This window comes from Salmo salar, chromosome 15, assembly GCF_965601325.2.
Source record: "Salmo salar chromosome 15, fSalSal1, whole genome shotgun sequence".
Classification (NCBI taxonomy): Eukaryota; Metazoa; Chordata; class Actinopteri; order Salmoniformes; family Salmonidae; genus Salmo; species Salmo salar.
The window spans coordinates 59,433,150-59,452,680 of record NC_138305.1 but is presented as its reverse complement, the minus strand read 5'-3'; the positions used below and the strand labels follow the sequence as shown (position 1 = coordinate 59,452,680).

General features: G+C 45.7%; 1 protein-coding gene across 1 annotated transcript in view; it reads right to left on the bottom strand.

Annotated features, from left to right (window-relative positions):
* LOC106571749 (kelch-like protein 29) overlaps nt 1–19,531 on the bottom strand; it is a 327,789-nt gene that overhangs the window by 20,023 nt on the left and 288,235 nt on the right. The window contains exon 13 of the mRNA XM_014145167.3: nt 4,880–5,073. Coding sequence (XP_014000642.3) covers nt 4,880–5,073 — 194 coding nt within the window. The remainder of the gene's footprint in view (nt 1–4,879; nt 5,074–19,531) is intronic.

Genomic DNA, 19,531 nt, shown 5'->3' with positions numbered 1-19,531 from the left:
GCTAGCTGTCCTCCGGCTACACCATGGTGCTACCCTACAGAGTGCTGTTGAGGCTACTGTAGACCTTCTTTGCAAAATAGTCTGTTTTATCAGTTATTTGGCGATGTGATTATATTTCGTATAGTTTTATCTAAAAAAGGATATTTCACTGAGGAGGATGGTCCTCCCCTTCCTCCTTTCAGGAGCCCCCACTGATTAAAAGTGCCTTATATACTATACGTAATATTTTTATATACGTAGGAAAAGCTCAAAGGCAGATATCAGTAGTAGTGAGTCATATAAAGCAGAAAGAGCACCTTTTTTCACTTCTAACTCTTCCTTGTTTCACATCTGACCACAGGAGTCAACAGATGTGTTTTCCACATGTACGAAATTAATATCTGTCTAACATGAAACCAGTGTCTCATATCTGGTCCAACTCTCAACACTGTCATTGTTTCCTCTCCTTAGTCCAGCAGCAGCTGGAGTAAATGATGGTAACTGATACCAATCTTAGTCACTACCGGAGTGATCTCATACATCACACGAACAAAGCCTGATAAGATTGGACTCTGATTAGACTACAAAGGACTGAGGAGCAGACATCACAAAATAACTACAGTGTTAGTTTACTGGATAGAGAGGTACAGTCACAGATCAAGTCATGCAGTCATTGACAGTGGTTCCACTACAGCACATGTAAACATTTAGACAAACACTAGTCTCTTCTTAGTGATTTAAGCCTATGATTTCATTCTGGCCCTTCAGAATGACTACAGGGGAATGGGACAATGAATCCTCAGTTTACTGAGCCAAGAGACTAGATAAGACTCAATCACAGGAATGATTTCTTAAGGTTAACTATTCCCATGTTGTTTCCTGTTATTTCCTGTTATTGTTGCCTGACAACTCACCCTGAATTTAACTCAGCTGCTCTGACGATCGCTACATACATTCAGTCTGAATCTGCCATCCTCGAAGTCGTTTGTGCTGACGTCAAAATGAGGGGCGTTGTACAGCAATTGCAGCACAGGAGGTTGGTGGCACCTTACTTGGGGAGGATAGGCTCGTGGTAATGGCTGGAGCGGAATAGGTGGAATGGTAACAAATACATGAAACACGTGGTTTGATAACATTCGCTCCGCTCCAGCCATTATTATGAGCTGTCCTCTCCTCAGCAGCCTCCAATGAACTGGAGGAACGCAAATCCAGACTCATCGCAGAGCGGAAACAATAGCGGGCGTGACGTTTGGCCGGAGCAATGTGGATGGGTAGTCAGGCCACTGTTATTGTGTAACAAGAGGAAAATAGAAGTAAGACGTAACTAAGGTTTTGTTGTCAGGTAGATTATAATACTCATCACCCGGAAATCATGATTGTTCAGAGGGCATCCAAATCACTTTAAATGTCACTATGTCTCATGTAATTGTGCACAATAATTGTTTTGGATCAATTCTCTGATGTAGCAATCTAGGGCCAATACTGACTCTCTCTCTCCCCCCCTCGCTCTCCTTCTCCCCATCCCTTTCTCTCACCCATCTCTCTCTCCCTCTCTCGCTCTCTCCCCATCCATCTCCCCCTCTTTCTCTCTCTCCCCCATCTCTCTCTCTCGCCCCATCTCTCTCTCTCGCCCCATCTCTCTCTCTCTTGCACTCTCTCTCTCTCCCCCATCCCCCTCTCTCAATTCAATTCCATTCAAAAGGCTTTATTGGCATGGGAAACATACGTGAAATAAATAAAAAATTAACAGTAAACATTACTCACAAAAGTTTCAAATGTCATTATTTCTACATACAGTGTCGTAGAAATGTGCAAGTAGTTAAAGTACAAAAGGGAAAATAAATAAACATAAATATGGGTTGTATTTATAATGGTGTTTGTTCTTCCCTGGTTGCCCTTTTCTTGTGGCAACAGGTCACACATCTTGCTGCTGTTGGCATTTCACCTAATAGATATGGGAGTTTTTCAACATTTTATTTGTTTTTCTAATTATTTGTGGGTCTGTGTAATCTGAGGGAAATATGTGCTTCTAATATGGTCAAATATTTGGCAGGAGGTTAGGAAGTGCAGCTCAGTTTCCACCTCATTTTGTGGACAGTGTGCACATAGCCTGTCATCTCGAGTGCCAGGTCTGCCTATGGCGGCCTCTCTCAATATCAAGGCTATGCTCACTGAGTCTGTACACAGTCAAAGCTTTTCCTTATTTTTAGGTCAGTCACAGTGGTCAGGTATTCTACCACTGTGTACTCTGTTTAGGGCCAAATAGCATTTTAGTTTACTTTGTTTTTTGTTCATTCTTTCCAATGTGTCAAGTAATTACCTTTTTGTTTTCTCATGATTTGTTTGAGTCTAATTGTGTTGCTGTCCTGTGGCTCTGTACGGTCTGTTTGTGAACAGAGCCCCAGGACCACCTTGCTTAGGGGACTGTTCTCTAGGTTAATCTCGCTATAGGTGATGGCTTTGTTATGGAAGGTTTGGGAATTGCTTATTTTTAGGTGGTTGTACAATTTAACATCTCTTTTCTGGATTTTGATAATTAGTGGGTACCGTCCTAATTCTGCTCTGCAGGCATTATTTGGTGTTTTACGTTGTACACGGAGGATGTTTCTTCAGAGTTCTGCATGCAGTCTCAATTTGGTGTTTGTCCCATTTTGTGAATTCTTGGTTGGTGAGCGGACCCCAGACCTTACAACCATAAAGGGCAATGTGTTCTATAACTGATTCAAGTACATTTAGCCAGATCCTAATTGGGATGTTGAATTTTATGTTCCTTTTCATAGCATAGAAGGCCCTTCTTGCCTTGTCTCTCAGATCGGTCACAGCTTTATGGAAGTTACCTGTGGTGCTGATGCTTAGGCTGAGGTATGTATATTTTTTGTGTGCTCTAGGGCAACAGTGTCTAGATGGAATTTGTATTTGTGTTCCTGGCAACTGGATCTTCTCTTGAACACCATTATTTTTGTCTTACTTCTGGACCCAGGTCTGACAGAATCTGTGCAGAAGACCTAGGTGCTGCTGTGGGCCCTCTTTGGTTGGGGACAGAAGCACCAGGTCATCAGCAAACAGTAGACATTTGATTCTAGTAGGGTGAGGCCGGGTGCTGCAGACTGTTCTAGTGCCCTTGCCAATTCATTGATATCAATTTTGAAGAGGGAGAGGTGCTCAAGCTGCATCCTTGTCTCACCCCATTGCACTGTGGAAACAAATTGTTGTGTTGTTTTGCCAATTTTAAACCGCACACTTGTTTGTGTACATGGATTTTATAATGTTGTATGTTTTTCCTCCCAACACCACTTTCCATCAATTTATATAGCAAACCATCATACCATATTGAGTCAAAAGTCTTTTTGAAATCAACAAAGCATGAGAAGACTTTTCCTTTGTTTTGCCCACCCTAATTTCAATTAGGGTGGGCAGGGTGTATACGTGGTCTGTCGTACGGTAATTTGGTAAAAAGCCATGTTTTTGCTGTTTGTTCTTTGTTATAGAGCTAAAAAGATTGGAGACATGGTTTATCCATACATCTCCATTTTGGATAGATAACTCTTCGTGTTGTTTGTTTAGTGATGTTCCAATTTTCCCAGAAGTGGTTAGATTCTGCAATTACATTGAGCTGATTTCTGACGCGCTGTTCTTCCTTTTTATTTCTGTATTGTTTTAGTGATTCCCCATTGTGAAGGCATAGGCTCAGGTTTTCTGGTTTCTAGGTTTCTCAATTTCTTTGTTAGATTTTTGCATTCTTCATCAAACCATTTGTCATTGTTGTTCATTTTCTTAGGTTGCCTGCTTGAAATGTTCAGATTTGATAGGGGAGCTGAAAGATCAAATATACTGTTAATGCTCTCACACACACACACACACACACACACACACACACACACACACACACACACACACACACACACACACACACACACACACACACACACACACACACACACACACACACACACACACACACACACACACACACACACACACACACGATTAGTGACTGCCTGAGATAACTTAACAGCTTGGGTATGAATGTGTGGCAGCGTCTGTCAATCTAATAGTGTGTGTGTTCCTGCATGTGTATTTATGTTCCTGCATGTGTGTGAAAACAGGAAATAGCCAGTTGATAAGTGTTTGGAAAAGCCATTTGCAGCTCATGCTGGGGAGAGGGGCCCAAACAGATAATGAGAATCTGGTTATACCCAGGGTATACAGGCTGCTATCCTCCTCTCTCTACTCCCGTCCTCTTCTTCCTCTCCTCTCTGCCCTAAATCTCTGCTCCTGTCATTAACAGATGCACCCCTCTATCCCCTGTCAGTTACATCATACACCCCCCCCCCCCTATCTATCCCCGTCCCTCTCCCCCTCTCTCTCTCTCCCTCCCTCGGATGTATTTCTGCTGCATGCCTAGGCCCGGGGGTACTGTAGGATTAGATAAGGTGGTGTCTGTGTGTGTGTGTGTGTGTGTGTGTGTGTGTGTGTGTGTGTGTGTGTGTGTGTGTGTGTGTGTGTGTGTGTGTGTGTGTGTGTGTGTGTGTGTAAATGGAAGGGGACGGTGAGGTAGTCTGAACTGTGCTCTCAACCCTCTTTACATTTCTGACATCTCCGCCATTCCCTCACTGTTCAGTTCAGTTTATTATAGTTAGAGCAGAAGCTAGAGTACTCCCTTATGGAAAAACCACACCAATTTCACGTGATCAAATGTGAATTGTTCCAAAATCACACGTTTTCATGTGATCTCATGTGTAGTTAATGTGATAACGTGTGGTAACATGCACATCAACATATGATAACATGAAACTACACGTGAAAACATTTGATCACATGAGAAGTGTTCCAAAAACACACAGGTGAAATCAGGTGCTTTTTCTTTAAGGGCTGTTACAGTTACAGTATTGACTCTTACCTATCATGGGTGACTCTATGAAGCTCCAGGAGTTGGTCTGAGGGACGTATGACTGCAGTACTCCCGCCGATCGGCCCGCCTCGTTCACCCCTCCAAACACATACACCTTCCCCCCGCACACCGTGGCTGCTGCAGAGTGCACCGGCTTGGGGAGCGGGGAGACAGTCTCCCACTGGTTGGTTATGGTGTCATACCTATGGAGAGGAGAGGGACAAGGACTGGTTAGTGATGGTTCATACCTCATGCCAACACACAGAACAGAGGGAGAAGGAGAGATAATTAACATGTTGTTATTTCACCTGCAAGGCATTTTTCAATACATTTCAAATGTGTATTTAGAAACTGCAGTATTACATAGCAATATGCTAGCTTGGACAGTTTGGACATGACACAGAGTTCCCTGGCAACGACTTCAAGACCAAACCCATACACACCAAGGTGACAAGGGCTGACACCATGACTGTTGGCCCCGTCTGTTGGTACAACATGTCCCTGTCTGTTTGCATGTGTGTGAATGAAGTAAATTACAGACCAATTGGTTGGAGGAGTGAAATGCAATCATGTCAGAGAGCATAAGTGTGAAACCACATCCATCATGTGTTTAGTGTTTGTCAATACTGTGGATGTTGGTGAGGAGGAGAGCCAAGGTCACTGGGGGAGCTATTTACAAGACAGAGACTGAATCAGGCCATAAACAAACATTAACTGCAAAAATAAATGATTTTAAACTGAGGAGTATGTGTCAGATGACACATGAGTTTGTTTATTTACTCTGAAGATTACACATGGAGCGAATCCTCTGATATCATAAACAGAAAAACTGTTGATCTTGGGAGGCAAGCTGCCTGTCAAAAATGTATGTATGTATGTATGTATGTATGTATGTATGTATGTATGTATGTATGTATGTATGTATGTATGTATGTATGTATGTATGTATGTATGTAGTATGTATGTACAGTGGGGAGAACAAGTATTTGATAACCTGCTAAATCGGCAGTGTTTCCTACTTACAAAGCATGTAGAGGTCTGTCAAAACTCCAGAAAATCACATTGTATGATTTTTAAGTAATTAATTTGCATTTTATTGCATGACATAAGTATTTGATCACCGACCAACCAGTAAGAATTCCGGCTCTCACAGAATTCCTGTTCTCCACTCATTACCTGTATTAACTGCACCTGTTTGAACTCGTCACCTGTCCACACACTCAATCAAACAGACTCCAACCTCTCCACAATGGCCAAGACCAGAGAGCTGTGTAAGGACATCAGGGATAAAATTGTAGACCTGCACAAGGCTGGGATGGGCTACAGGACAATAGGCAAGCAGCTTGGTGAGAAGGCAACAACTGTTGGCGCAATTATTAGAAAATGGAAGAAGTTCAAGATGACGGTCAATCTCCCTCGGTCTGGGGCTCCATGCAAGATCTCACCTCGTGGGGCATCAATGATCATGAAGAAGGTGAGGGATCAGCCCAGAACTACACGGCAGGACCTGGTTTATGACCTGAAGAGAGCTGGGACCACAGTCTCAAAGAAAACCATTAGTAACACACTACGCCGTCATGGATTAAAATCCTGCAGCGCACGCAAGGTCCCCCTGCTCAAGCCAGCGCATGTCCAGGCCCGTCTGAAGTTTGCCAATGACCATCTGGATGATCCAGAGGAGGAATGGGAGAAGGTCATGTGGTCTGATGAGACAAAAATAGAGCTTTTTGGTCTAAACTCCACTCGCCGTGTTTGGAGGAAGAAGAAGGATGAGTACAACCCCAAGAACACCATCCCAACCGTGAAGCATGGAGGTGGAAACATCATTCTTTGGGGATGCTTTTCTGCAAAGGGGACAGGACGACTGCACCGTATTGAGGGGAGGATGGATGGGGCCATGTATCGTGAGATCTTGGCCAACAACCTCCTTCCCTCAGTAAGGGGTCGTGGCTGGGTCTTCCAGCATGACAACGACCCGAAACACACAGCCAGGGCAACTAAGGAGTGGCTCCGTAAGAAGCATCTCAAGGTCCTGGAGTGGCCTAGCCAGTCTCCAGACCTGAACCCAATAAAACATCTTTGGAGGGAGCTGAATGTCCGTATTGCCCAGCGACAGCCCTGAAACCTGAAGGATCTGGAGAAGGTCTGTATGGAGGACTTGGCCAAAATCCCTGCTGCAGTGTGTGCAAACCTGGTCAAGAACTACAGGAAATGTATGATCTCTGTAATTGCAAACAAAAGTTTCTGTACCAAATACTAAGTTCTGCTTTTCTGATGTATCAAATACTTATGTCATGCAATAAAATGCAAATTATTTACTTAAAAATCATACAATGTGATTTTCTGGATTTTTGTTTTAGATTCCGTCTCTCACAGTTGAAGTGTACCTATGATAAAAATTACAGACCTCTACATGCTTTGTAAGTAGGAAACACTGCCAATTTTGCAGGTTATCAAATACTTGTTCTCCCCACTGTATGTATGTATGTATGTATGTATGTATGTATGTATGTATGTATGTATGTATGTATGTATGTATGTATGTATGTATGTATGTATGTATGTATGTATGTATGTATGTATGTATGTATGCATGCAACGTTGAAGTCAGAAGTTTACATACACTTAGGTTGGAGTCATTAATTCACAGTACAGACACATTGGGTCTACTGACATCCATGAGAGAGAAAGAGAGAGAGAAAGGGGGGACGGGGGACTGGGGAGTGTATGTGCGAGGTGTGTGTGTTTAGGGAAAAAAAACGTATGGAAGTAGAAGGTTATCAGTGCTATTCAGGTCTCCATCTCGTCTTCATCTCTCGTACCCTGGAGGAGGAAGTGTTGGGCTGTTTGGAGGTCAGCGCCAGCAGAGTTACTGTCGCAGAGTGATTACATCACACACTGAACAACTGAGGCTGTGGTTAGGTTTGGGGTTAGGGCTGGAGATAAGGCTAGGGTCAGGGTACGTCCAAGGTTAGGGTTAAAGGGTTGGGGTCATCCACCTCTCTACAGTAAAACCCTATCTAAATTGTTGCTGGTGTTAAGCCTTCTGCAGGTAGTCTGTAGTTTATCCACCATAACAATAGCAGCCCAGACAGCCTAACTGAGAATAAATAAGGCTATGGTAAATGGGGTTTAATAGAGGTTAGCTTGCCAAGAATGGTGTGTGTATATGTGTGTGTGTGTCTATATGTGTGTGTTTGTGTGTGTGTGTTGTAGTAGAGTGCTAAGCTCCAGATTATGACACACACACTCTCTCTCCCAGTCTCAGTTACAGCAGAGATGACAAGATAATGTGTGATATGTCCTGGGGAAAAACAACACTGATCTGTGCCTCGACTCAGACCTTTACTGTTCATTCGCACAATGAAGGTCACTGACATAGGAAACATGAGACGGAAAGAGCGATGGAGGAAAGAGAAGGGGATGGAGAGAGTGTAGTAGAGAGAGAGAGAGGGGGCATCTCTATGGAACATGTTCTTTCTCTGCATGCGTTCCATCTCACCAAAATTCTCTCTCCACACCTCCACTCATGTGTTTCTCTCATGCGGAGGTAAAGTTAGAGCAGCAGTTGGCCACCTGTGATTTTACTATAAAGACACTTGAAGCAGTGTGATGCTGTGCGTGTATGTGTGTTTGATACCGACAGCTTTTTAAATCACAATGTGCAGTCACCCCGTCATGCTAAATGAGAGTTTGTGTGTGTGTGTTTCTGTGTTCCACGGGTCAGAGCTTGTTAATTGCCTCATCACTGTGTGACGTTAGAATCCTACAGTCTCACTTTGGTGTCCAAGCAGGGCTGGCTTTAGCCTTTTTAGCCCTAAGATAGATTTTGTTGGGGGGCCCCCCCACCTCACACAAAAACATTTAGTGGCCCCCCTCTTTCATGTCCTGCAATTTTACACATTTTGCCACGGGGGGTAGATAAATGTTTGCAGTTTTAAAGCTAATTTCCTGCAATTCTACACATTTTGTAATTACTTTTGTTAAGATGAAATCTGAATGACTAACAAAATCAATGGGGGCCCCCTGGAGATCAGGGACCCTTGGCACGTGCCCTGCGTGCCCGGTTGGTATTCGGCATTACTGCAAGTTTAGGTAGCTGGCTAGACTAACCAATCTAAAAATTCACTGACATGGCTAATTGAGTGACTGTCAGTGACTGACATAAGAGAAAAACTGCTGATGCACAACCACATTTCTAAATTGCACCTGGTGTATTCTACTATTCTAACTCGCAATAGTAATTTAAGACCCGGACAGAGTTCCTAGGGGGTGCTACAGGGCCCTAAGCGACGGCTTATGTCGCTTATGCCTGGAACCGGCACAGTGTGTGTGTGTACTGTAAAGGGGTTGCTGTGAATTTGACAGTAACTTACAGGCAGATCATTGGCAAGTAAGTTACTGTATTTCATATTACAGTACACCTACTGTAATATAAATACAGTAGCAAAGCAAGTACTGTGTAATGACACAGTACAATACTGTGGAATTATAAATGCTACCATAATCGTAATGAATGAATGAATGAATGAATGAATGAATGAATGAATGAAATGAGGGGATTGGGGTTTGTATTTCACAGTATTTTGCTGTAATTACATGGAAATGTTGCAAGTAGGTTGGCTCCAAGATAATGTGTTTTAACATTAAAGCATACAGTATCAACTAATATTTGGTGTTTTACACTCAGTGTAGATGAAAGGGAGGAGAGCTGTTAAGGAATGATTTTTAAGCCTTGAGACAATTGAGACATGGATTGTGTATGTGTGCCATTCAGAGGGTGAGACAAAATATTTAAGTGCCTTTGAATGGGGTATGGTATTAGGTGCCAGGCGCACCGGTTTGAGTATGTCAAGATCTGCAAAGCTGCTGGGTTTTTCACGCTCAACAGGGGGGGATTTAGCGTGCAACTCAATATTAGGAAGGTGTTCCTAATGTTTGATATACTCAGTGTATATCACGTCTACTTCTAGAGGCCTTAACAAAGGCTTCCAAACAGGCAGTGACTACAAGGCATAACAGACCAAAAGGACATGGTAAAATGCTTAACAATTAAAGCAGAGGCGGCTAGTGGAAGGAGCCATAGGAGGACAGGCTCATTGTAATGGCTGGAATGGAATAAATGGAACAGTGTCAAACATGTAGTTTCCATATGTTTGATACCGTTCCATTGATTCCATTCCAGCCGTTACAATGAGCCTGTCCTCCTATGGCTCCTTCCACTAGCCTTCTCTGCATTAATGGTTTAAGACTTGCTGTCACTCCAATCTGTCCCCTATACACATTCAATTGATGGGGCACTAGTACCACATACCAGTTAAATTGGTAAAGCACCTTCACTAATGGGTGCAACAAATATAGCCTCTACAAGGCATGCTTCAAAATATGTTAATGAGCCAGAAACAACAATACCACGCACCCACTAGTGGTCAAAAGGTTTTTGGCGCTCCAAAGATATGGTACAGTACTGTATTCTGTGGGATGGAATTACAGTAGCAGTCACAATACAGTACATCTTTCCCACAATGACCCATATTTACAGTATGCTGCAGTAAAACATTTCACAGTATTTTACTGTTGATAATATAAACAATTACCGTATAATTACAGCTTTCGGTTACTGTGTGTGTGTGCCTGTCCGTGCATGCGTGTGTGTGCATATGTGACTGCGTCTGTGTGTGTGTGTGTGTGTGTGTGTGTGTGTGTGTGTGTGTGTGTGTGTGTGTGTGTGTGTGTGTGTGTGTGTGTGTGTGAGACAGACAGATGTGTTCTGCTCTGTAAGGGACTTGTAAATAAGTTAGTATTGTGCTTAGTAACTTTCGGAACATCTCATATGGCAGGAGCCTATATCCTGTTTCTGTAGTGTGTGGCAGCTTGATGTACAAGTACACCCCCTGGACAGGACGCTGGTCCATCGCAGGGCCTTACCACCAATCTTTCTTAGTGTTAAGCAGAGATTGAGTCCGGGATCGAACTCCTAACCTTCCTATATTAGTGCGAACACTAACCACTAGGCTACTGAGTTGATATCCATCCATGCATCACAATTTATAGTGACCTTGGTTTACTTGGACAAGAAAATGCATTTTGCTTCGTAGCAGAAACTTCCGTCATGTAATCAAAGCCAACAGGATCAACGAATGGCAGTAACCCTAGATTCTATTCAGTAGGTAATATTTATTTCCAATACATCAGGCAGGTACCTAAAAAGGAAGGGTGTCATATCCCTATCTTGGATGTTTTTTCCCCTCCTCCTGTTCAAGTCACTAAGAGTCAGAAACTGCTTGAGAGAACACCAAGAGTGTGCAAAGCTGTCATCAAGGCAAAGGGTAGCCACTTTGAAGAATCTCAAATATAAAATATTTGTTTTACACTTTTTTGGTTACTACATGATTCCAATGTAGAAAATAGTTAAAATAAAGAAAAACCCTGGAATGAGTAGGTGTGTCCAAACCTTTGACTGGTACTGTAGAATGACCAGGTGAATCCAGGTGAAAGCTATGATCCCTTATTGTTACATCCACTTCAAAATCAGTGTAGATGAAGGGTAGAGGACAAGTAAAATAATAATTTTCAAGCCTTGACACAATTGAGACATGGATTGTGTTGTGTACGTGTGCCATTCAGACGGTGAATGGGCAAGACAAAAGATTCAAGTGCCTTTGAACAAGATATGTTAGGAGGTGCCAGGTGCACCGGTTTGAGTGTGTCAAGAACTGAAACGCTGCTGAGTTTTTCACACTCAACGGTTTCCCGTGTGTTTCAAGAATGGTCCACCATCCAAAGGACATCCAGCCATCTTGACACAACTGTCGGAAGCATTGGACACCTTGTAGAGTCCATGCCCCGACGAATTGAGGCTGTTCTGAGGGCAAAAGAGTGGAGGGGTGTGTTGCAACCAAATATTAGGAAGGTGTTCCTAATGTTTTGTACACTCAGTGTATAAACTTGTAGTAATCATGGTCAAATACCAACCGGGCATGTAGGGTATGTGCCCAGGGGCCCCATTGATTTTGTTAGTCATTCAGATATCATATTAACATTAACATATTAGTCATTACAAAATATGTAGAATTGCAGGAAATTACTACGAAAATGTATCTCCACTATATGGTGTCACGACTTCTGCCAAAGTTGGTCCCTCTCCTTGTTCGGGCGGTGTTCGGCGATCGACGTCATCGACCTTCTAGCCATCGCTGATCCATTTTTCATTGGTTTTGTCTTGTCTTCTAACACACCTGGTTTCAATCCATTCAATTACATGTTGTGTATTTAACCCTCTGTTTCCCCTCATGTCTTTGTCGGTGATTGTTTGTTGTATGTTTTGTGCAAGTCATGTTCTGGTGTGCGACAGGTTTTGTACCCTTTTATATTATTTTTGTATATATTGGTTTTCAGAGGGTTTTTTTGCATTTATTAAACTGCTCTGTTTATACCAAGTTCACTCTCCTGCGCCTGACTTCCCTGCCACCAGCATGCACCCATTACAGAATCACTGACCCATTTATGGAGTCAGCAGGACAAGGTACCCCGGCCATAGAGGTGGAAGAGCGTGTCCAGGAGCATGCAGCAATACTTCACCATCTTGGTATCGCCATGGACCACGTTGTCCAGAAAATGACCGCTGGGAGAGACAGGGAGTTCTTCCAGCACCTCCACCAGCACAACCGGGGTCTCTCCAGAGCGCCCCTTTTCCACCTAGTTCCAGTGGGAATCGTCTCTCCCTGCTGCAGGATTACGACGGAGAGGCTGCGGGCTGCCGGGGGTTCCTATTTCAACTGGAGCTATACCTGGCCACCGTCCACATCGGGGCCGTGAGAGGGTGTCCGCCCTCGTCTCATGCCTCACCAGGAAAGCCCTGGAGTGGGCCAACGCCGTGTGGAGAGAGGGAGATGCAGCGTTGGACCAGTTTGAGGAGTTCACACGCCGTTTCCGACTAGTCTTCGACCACCCGCCCGAGGGTCGAGCGGAGGGTGAACGCGTCTACCATCTGAGGCAGGAGACAAGGAGCACCCAGGAGTTCGCACTGGAGTTTAGGACCCTGGCTGCCGGCGTGGGATGGAACAACAGGGCCCTGATCGACCATTACCATTGCAGTCTGCGCGAGGACGTCCGTTGGGCGCTGGCCTGCAGAGACACCACCCTCACGTTTGACCAGCTGGTGGACCTGTCCATCCGGCTGGACAACCTGCTGGCTACTCGCGGATGTTCAGATCGGGGTCTGGTGGTTCCATCCTCTCGCACCCCCTCTCCGATACCCATGGAGTTGGGAGGGGTGGTGCGCAGGGAGACCGGAGGGGGTTCCCGCTCGTGCACGATCTGTGGCCGCAGAGGTCACACTGCCGGTCGGTGCCGGGTTGGTTCCTCTAAGAATCGAGGCAGCAGGCAGGGAGCTCTGGTGTCACCCCAGGTGAGCCGGCACCATTCTCACCCAGAGCCCGCTGTTGCACATATGTTTGTGTTTGTCACTTTTCCTGAGTTTTCCCCGCATTCCCAGCATAAGGTGCTCGTCGATTCAGGCGCGGCTGGGAATTTCATTAATAGAGCGTTAGCCCATAGTTTAGGGATCCCCATTCTTCCCGTGGATGTGCCTTTCCCCGTTCACGCTTTAGATAGTCGGCCATTAGGGTCAGGGTTGATTAGAGAGGTCACCGCTCCTTTAGGCATGGTGACGCAGGGGGGTCACACAGAGAGAATTAGTATTTTCCTTATTGACTCTCCTGTGTTTCCTGTGGTGCTGGTCCTATCCTGGTTAGCTTGTCATAACCCCACTGTTTCATGACCACAGAGGGCTCTCACGGGGTGGTCGCGAGAGTGCTCAGGTAGGTGTTTAGCGGTTTTCGTTGGTGCTACTACGGTGGAGAGTCCAGACTAGGTCTCCACTGTGCGCATTCCCCCTGAATATGCCGATTTGGCTCTCGCCTTCTCCAAAAAGAAGGCGACTCAATTACCACCTCATTGACGGGGTGATTGTGCGACTGATCTCCTGGTAGACGCTGCACTTCCCAGGAGTCATGTGTATCCCCTCTCACAGGCGGAGACGGAGGCTATGGAAACATAGGTCTCCGAATCCCTGCGTCAGAGGTACATTCGGTTCTCCACTTCACCAGCCCCCTCAAGTTTCTTTTTTGTGAAGAAGAAGGAGGGAGGTCTGCGCCCGTGTATTGACTATCGGGGTCTTAATCAGATCACTGTGAGGTATAGTTACCCTCTACCGCTCATAGGCACAGCGATAGAGTCAATGCACGGGGCGCACTTCTTCACTAAACTAGATCTCAGGAGCGTTTACAACCTGGTGCTTATCCAAGAGGGAGACGAGTGGAAGACGGCTTTTAGTACCACCTCAGGGCACTATGAGTACCTCATCATGCCGTACGGGTTGATGAATGCGCCATCAGTCTTCCAGGCCTTTGTAGACGAGATTTTCAGGGACCTGCACGGGCAGGGTGTGGTGGTGTATATTGATGACATTTTGATATACTCTGCTACACACGCCGAGCATGTGTCCCTGGTGCGCAGGGTGCTTGGTCACCTGTTGGAGCATGACCTGTACGTCAAGGCTGAGAAGTGCTTGTTCTTCCAACAGTCTATCACATTTCCACCTCAGGGGTGGAGATGGAGAGTGACCGCATTTCAGCCGTGCGTAATTGGCCAAGTCCCACCACGGTAAAGGAGGTGCAGCGATTCTTAGGGTTTGCCAACTACTACCTGAGGTTTTTCCAGGGTTTTGGTCAAGTAGCGGCTCCCATTACCTCACTGCTGAAGGGGGGCCTGGTGCGCTTGCAGTGGTCAGCTGAGGCGGACACGGCTTTTAGTCACCTGAGGGCTCTCTTTACCTCGGCTCCCGTGCTGGCCCATCCGGATCCCTCTTTGGCGTTCATAGTGGAGGTGGACGCGTCCGAGGCTGGGATAGGAGCCGTGCTCTCTCAGCGCTCGGGTACGCCACCGAAGCTCCGCCCCTGTGCCTTCTTCTCAAAGAAGCTCAGCCCGGCGGAGCGAAACTATGATGTGGGGGACCGGGAGCTGTTGGCTGTCTGGGTGGCGAGGAGACTGAACTCTCGCCAGGCAAGATGGGCCATGTTTTTCACCCGTTTTGTGTTTACCCTTTCTTACAGACCAGGCTCCCAGAATGTTAAGGCAGACGCATTGTTCCGGCTGAATGACACAGAGGAGCGGCCCATGGATCCTACTCCTATACTCCCCGCCTCTTGCCTGGGGGTGCTGGTAGTGTGGGAGCTGGACGCGGACATTGAGCAGGCGTCATGTGCAGAGCCCGCACCCCTCCAGTGTCCCGCTGGGCGTCTGTACGTTCCGTCTGCTGTCTACGAGCGGCTGATCTATTGGGCCCACACGTCACCCTCCTCTGGTCATCCTGGGATCAGTCGGACGGTGCGCTGTCTTAGTGGGAAGTACTGGTGGCCCACTTTGGCTAAGGATGTGAGGGTCTATGTTTCCTCCTGCTCGGTGCCCCCCCAGTGTAAGGCTCCTAGGAACCTGCCCAGAGGTAAGTTACAACCCTTACCCGTTCCACAACGGCTGTGGTCGCACCTGTCGGTAGATTTCCTGACCAATCTTCCTCCTTCACAGGGTAACACCACAATCCTGGTCGTTGTGGATAGTTTTTCTAAGTCCTGTCGGCTCCTTCCTTTGCCCGGTCTCCCTACCGCCCTACAGACTGCGGAGGCCCTGTTTACACACGTCTTCCGGCACTACGGGGTGCCTGAGGATATAATGTCTGATCGGGGTCCCCAGTTCATGTCGAGGGTGTGGAAGGCATTCATGGAACGTCTGGGGGTCTCGGTCAGCCTTACCTCAGGTTTTCACCCCGAGAGTAACGGGCAGGTGGAGAGAGTTAACCAGGATGTGGGTAGGTTTCTGAGGTCTTATTGCCGGGTCCGGCCGGGGGAGTGGGCAGCGTTCGTGCCCTGGGCAGAGATGGCCCAGAACTCGCTCCGCCACTCCTCCACTAACCTCTCTCCCTTCCAGTGTGTATTGGGGTATCAGCCGGTTCTGGCTCCTTGGCACCAGAGTCAGACCGAAGTTCCTGCGGTGGATGACTGGTTCCGGCGCGCGGAGGAAGCATGGGACGCCGCCCATGTCCACCTTCAGTGCGCCGTGCTGCGCCAGAAAGTTGGCACAGACCGTCACCGCAGTGAGGCGACCGGGTCTGGCTCTCGACCCGAAACCTGCCCCTCCACCTGCCCTGTCGGAAGCTGGGTCCATGGTTTGTGGGGCCATTTAAAGCCCTGAGGAGACTGAACAAGGTTTGTTACAGGTTACAGCTTCCCCCCGATTACCGCATTAACCCCTCGTTCCATGTGTCTCTCCTCAGGCCGGTGGTGGCTGGCCCGCTCCAGGAGTCTGAGGTGCGGGAGGTTCCTCCGCCCCCCTCCACCTCCAGAGGAGAGATGCTGGGTTCCGGTGGAGGACGTGTTGGATCCTTCTATGCTGTGAGAGTTCCACCGTCTTCATCCGGATCGTCCTGCGCCACGCCCTCCGGGTCGTCCCCAAGGTCGGTGTCAACGCGCTACTGGAGCTGCGCGTCGGGGGGGATACTGTCACGACTTCTGCCGAAGTTGGTCCCTCTCCTTGTTCGGGCGGTGTTCGGCGGTCGACGTCACCGACCTTCTAGCCATTGCTGATCCATTTTCCATTGGTTTTGTCTTGTCTTCTATCACACCTGGTTTCAATGCCATCAATAACATGTTGTGTATTTAACCCTCTGTTTCCCCTCATGTCTTTGTCGGTGATTATTTGTTGTATGTTTTGTGCAAGTCATGTTCTGGTGTGCGACGGGTTTTGTGCCCTTTTATTATTTTTGTATATATTGGTTTTCTGAGTTTTTTTTTAGCATTTATTAAACTGCTCTGTTTATACCAAGTTCACTCTCCTGCGCCTGACTTCCCTGCCACCAGCACGCACCCATTACACATGGGGGAAAAATGGCAACGTTTTCTTTCCGCCCCATGGTAAAATGTGTAGAATTGCAGGAAATGAACTTTAAAACTATACTGAACAAAAATATAAACACAACTTCCAACAATTTCAAAGATTTTACTGAGTTACAGTTCATATAAGGAAATCAGTCAATTGATATAAATGTATTAGGCCCTAATCTATGGATTTCACAGAATGAGTTTTTCTCCACAAAAGGGCTATATTACAGACCAAAATAATCCACGACACCCCCCCCCCCCCCAAGAAGAGGTCCTGGGCTGGCATGGTTACATGTGGTCTGAGGCCCGTTGGACATAAAACTAAAATCTCTAAAACAACTTTGGAGGCAGTTTATGGTAGAGAAATGAACAGTAAATTCTCTGGCAACATCTCTGGTGGACATTCCTGCAGCCAGCATGCCAATTACACGCTCCCTCAAAACTTGAGACATCTGTAGCATTGTGTTGAGTGACAAAACTGCACATTTTAAAGTGGCCTTTTTTGTCCTCAGCACAAGGTGCACCCGTGTAATGAGCATGCTGTTTAAGCAGCTTCTTGATATGCCAGACCTGTCAGGTGTATGTATTATATTGGCAAAGGAGAAATATTCACTAATAGGGATGTAAACAAATTTGTGCACATTTGAGAGAAATAAGCTTTTCGTGCGTATGGAAAATTTCAGGGATTTTTTATTTCAGCTCATGAAACATGGGACCAACACTTTACATGTTGCATTTAGATTTTTTTTCAGAGTAAATGTTTCTCTCAAAGGTCAAGAGGGAGGCCACTAAAATGTTTTTGCACAAGGTGGGGGGGACCCCCAACCAAATGTTGCTTAGGGCCCCCAAAAGGCTGGAGCCGGCCCTGGACACACACACACACACACAAGCCCTGTCACCATCTAATGCCAGACCGTCTACACTGGCCCTCACAGATTTACCCATAATCCATGTGAATAAACTAATTTACAAGCTGACCTGTACACTGCAGTCTGTTCATATCTGTGTGTAGGGGGAGGGAGGGGGACAGCACACTCGAGACCCTTGCTGCTACTCTGGCATCCTCCGCCAACCATAACACTAATTTGAGACTGTTGAGAGGGCACCTTGAAACAGTCAAGAGAGGACTGGAGACAAAGTGTGTGTGTCTGTGAGAGAGTGTGTGAGAGACGGTATGCCAGTTTAATTGGATGTGGGCGTCAAGTAGGACATGCAAAATCACTGTAGGTCACACACCAATTACTTATTCTCAATCCGCGCACACACACACACACACACACACACACACACACACACACACACACACACACACACACACACACACACACACGCACAACATTTCCCCCAAAACCTGCTAGGGCCAGATTTCCAGCAAAAGTTGACATTTAGAAAAACTGAACTTGAGAATGTCCTTTGTGCGAACACACATTTTCTAGTGGTTGAAGTATTGTATTGCAAGTAGAAAAGTAAGACTTTTGTGCAAATGGCAAACAAGATGCAGCTAGGCTGGCACTATTACCGTATAACTTAAGGTCATTGATGAAGACTGTCTTGAAAATAAAATAACCGTCAAATAAAAATAAATATTTTTTTGTGTGTGTGTGTAATGAACAGCTGACTGATGATGGGCCGGTTGGGCATTCGTGTGGTTGAGTCCTTTTCAGCGGTAATACGAACTCTTAACCCTTTAACTGGCAGCTCAACTGGGCAGTTGAGATAATTTTGACAACCAATTTTAAATTAAACATGAATTTTGTTTGCCATATTTTATCATCTCAACCAATGCCATTTAGTAAAATGATCATGTGGTGTTCATTGTCGGACTCCGACTCCTGTATTCTTTTTATACACACATTCAAAGATGGTCGAAAACCAGGAAGTGAACGTTAGCAAAACCGAACCTAGATGCAGCCATTTGCTGTTAGTGAAAAGAGCGAAAATCTATTCATTTTATTTTTGGAATTTAAAATAATTAGACATAGGAATCTATGGGTTCATATTCCTAAAGTAGCCATACAACAAATGACCACGTGCATCTCTCGCTTAATTGGGCTTATAGTAGCCTAGTAAATAGATAACCTACGTATTTCAAGTTTTGCTGTATGCAAACCGGTTTACAGCCTACAGTTTAATTTCACAGATGACCAGACAGTTGATCTTTTACTTTAAAGAACAGTTGAAGTCGGAAGTTTACATACACATTAGCCAAATACATTTAAACTCCGTTTTTCATAATTCCTGACATTAAATCTTAGTAAAAATTTAGTTTTAGGTCAGTTAGGATCACCACTTTGTTTTAAGTATGTGACATTTTAGAATAATAGTAGAGAGAATTATTTCAGCTTTTATTTCTTTCATCACATTCCCAGTGGGTCAGAAGTTTACATACACTCAATTAGTATTGGTAGCATTGCCTTTAAATTGTTGAACTTGGGTCAAACATTTCAGGTAACCTTCCACAAGCTTCCCACAATAAGTTGGGTGAATTTTGGCCCATTCCTCCTGACAGAGCTGGTCTAACTGAGTCAGGTTTGTAGGCCCCCTTGCTCGCACACACTTTTTCAGTTCTGCCCACACATTTTCTGTAGGATTGAGGTCAGGGCTTTGTGATGGCCACTCCAATACCTTGACTTTGTTGTCCTTAAGCCATTTTGCCACAACTTTGAAAGTATGCTTGGGGTCATTGTCCATTTGGAAGACCCATTTGAGACCAAACTTTAACTTC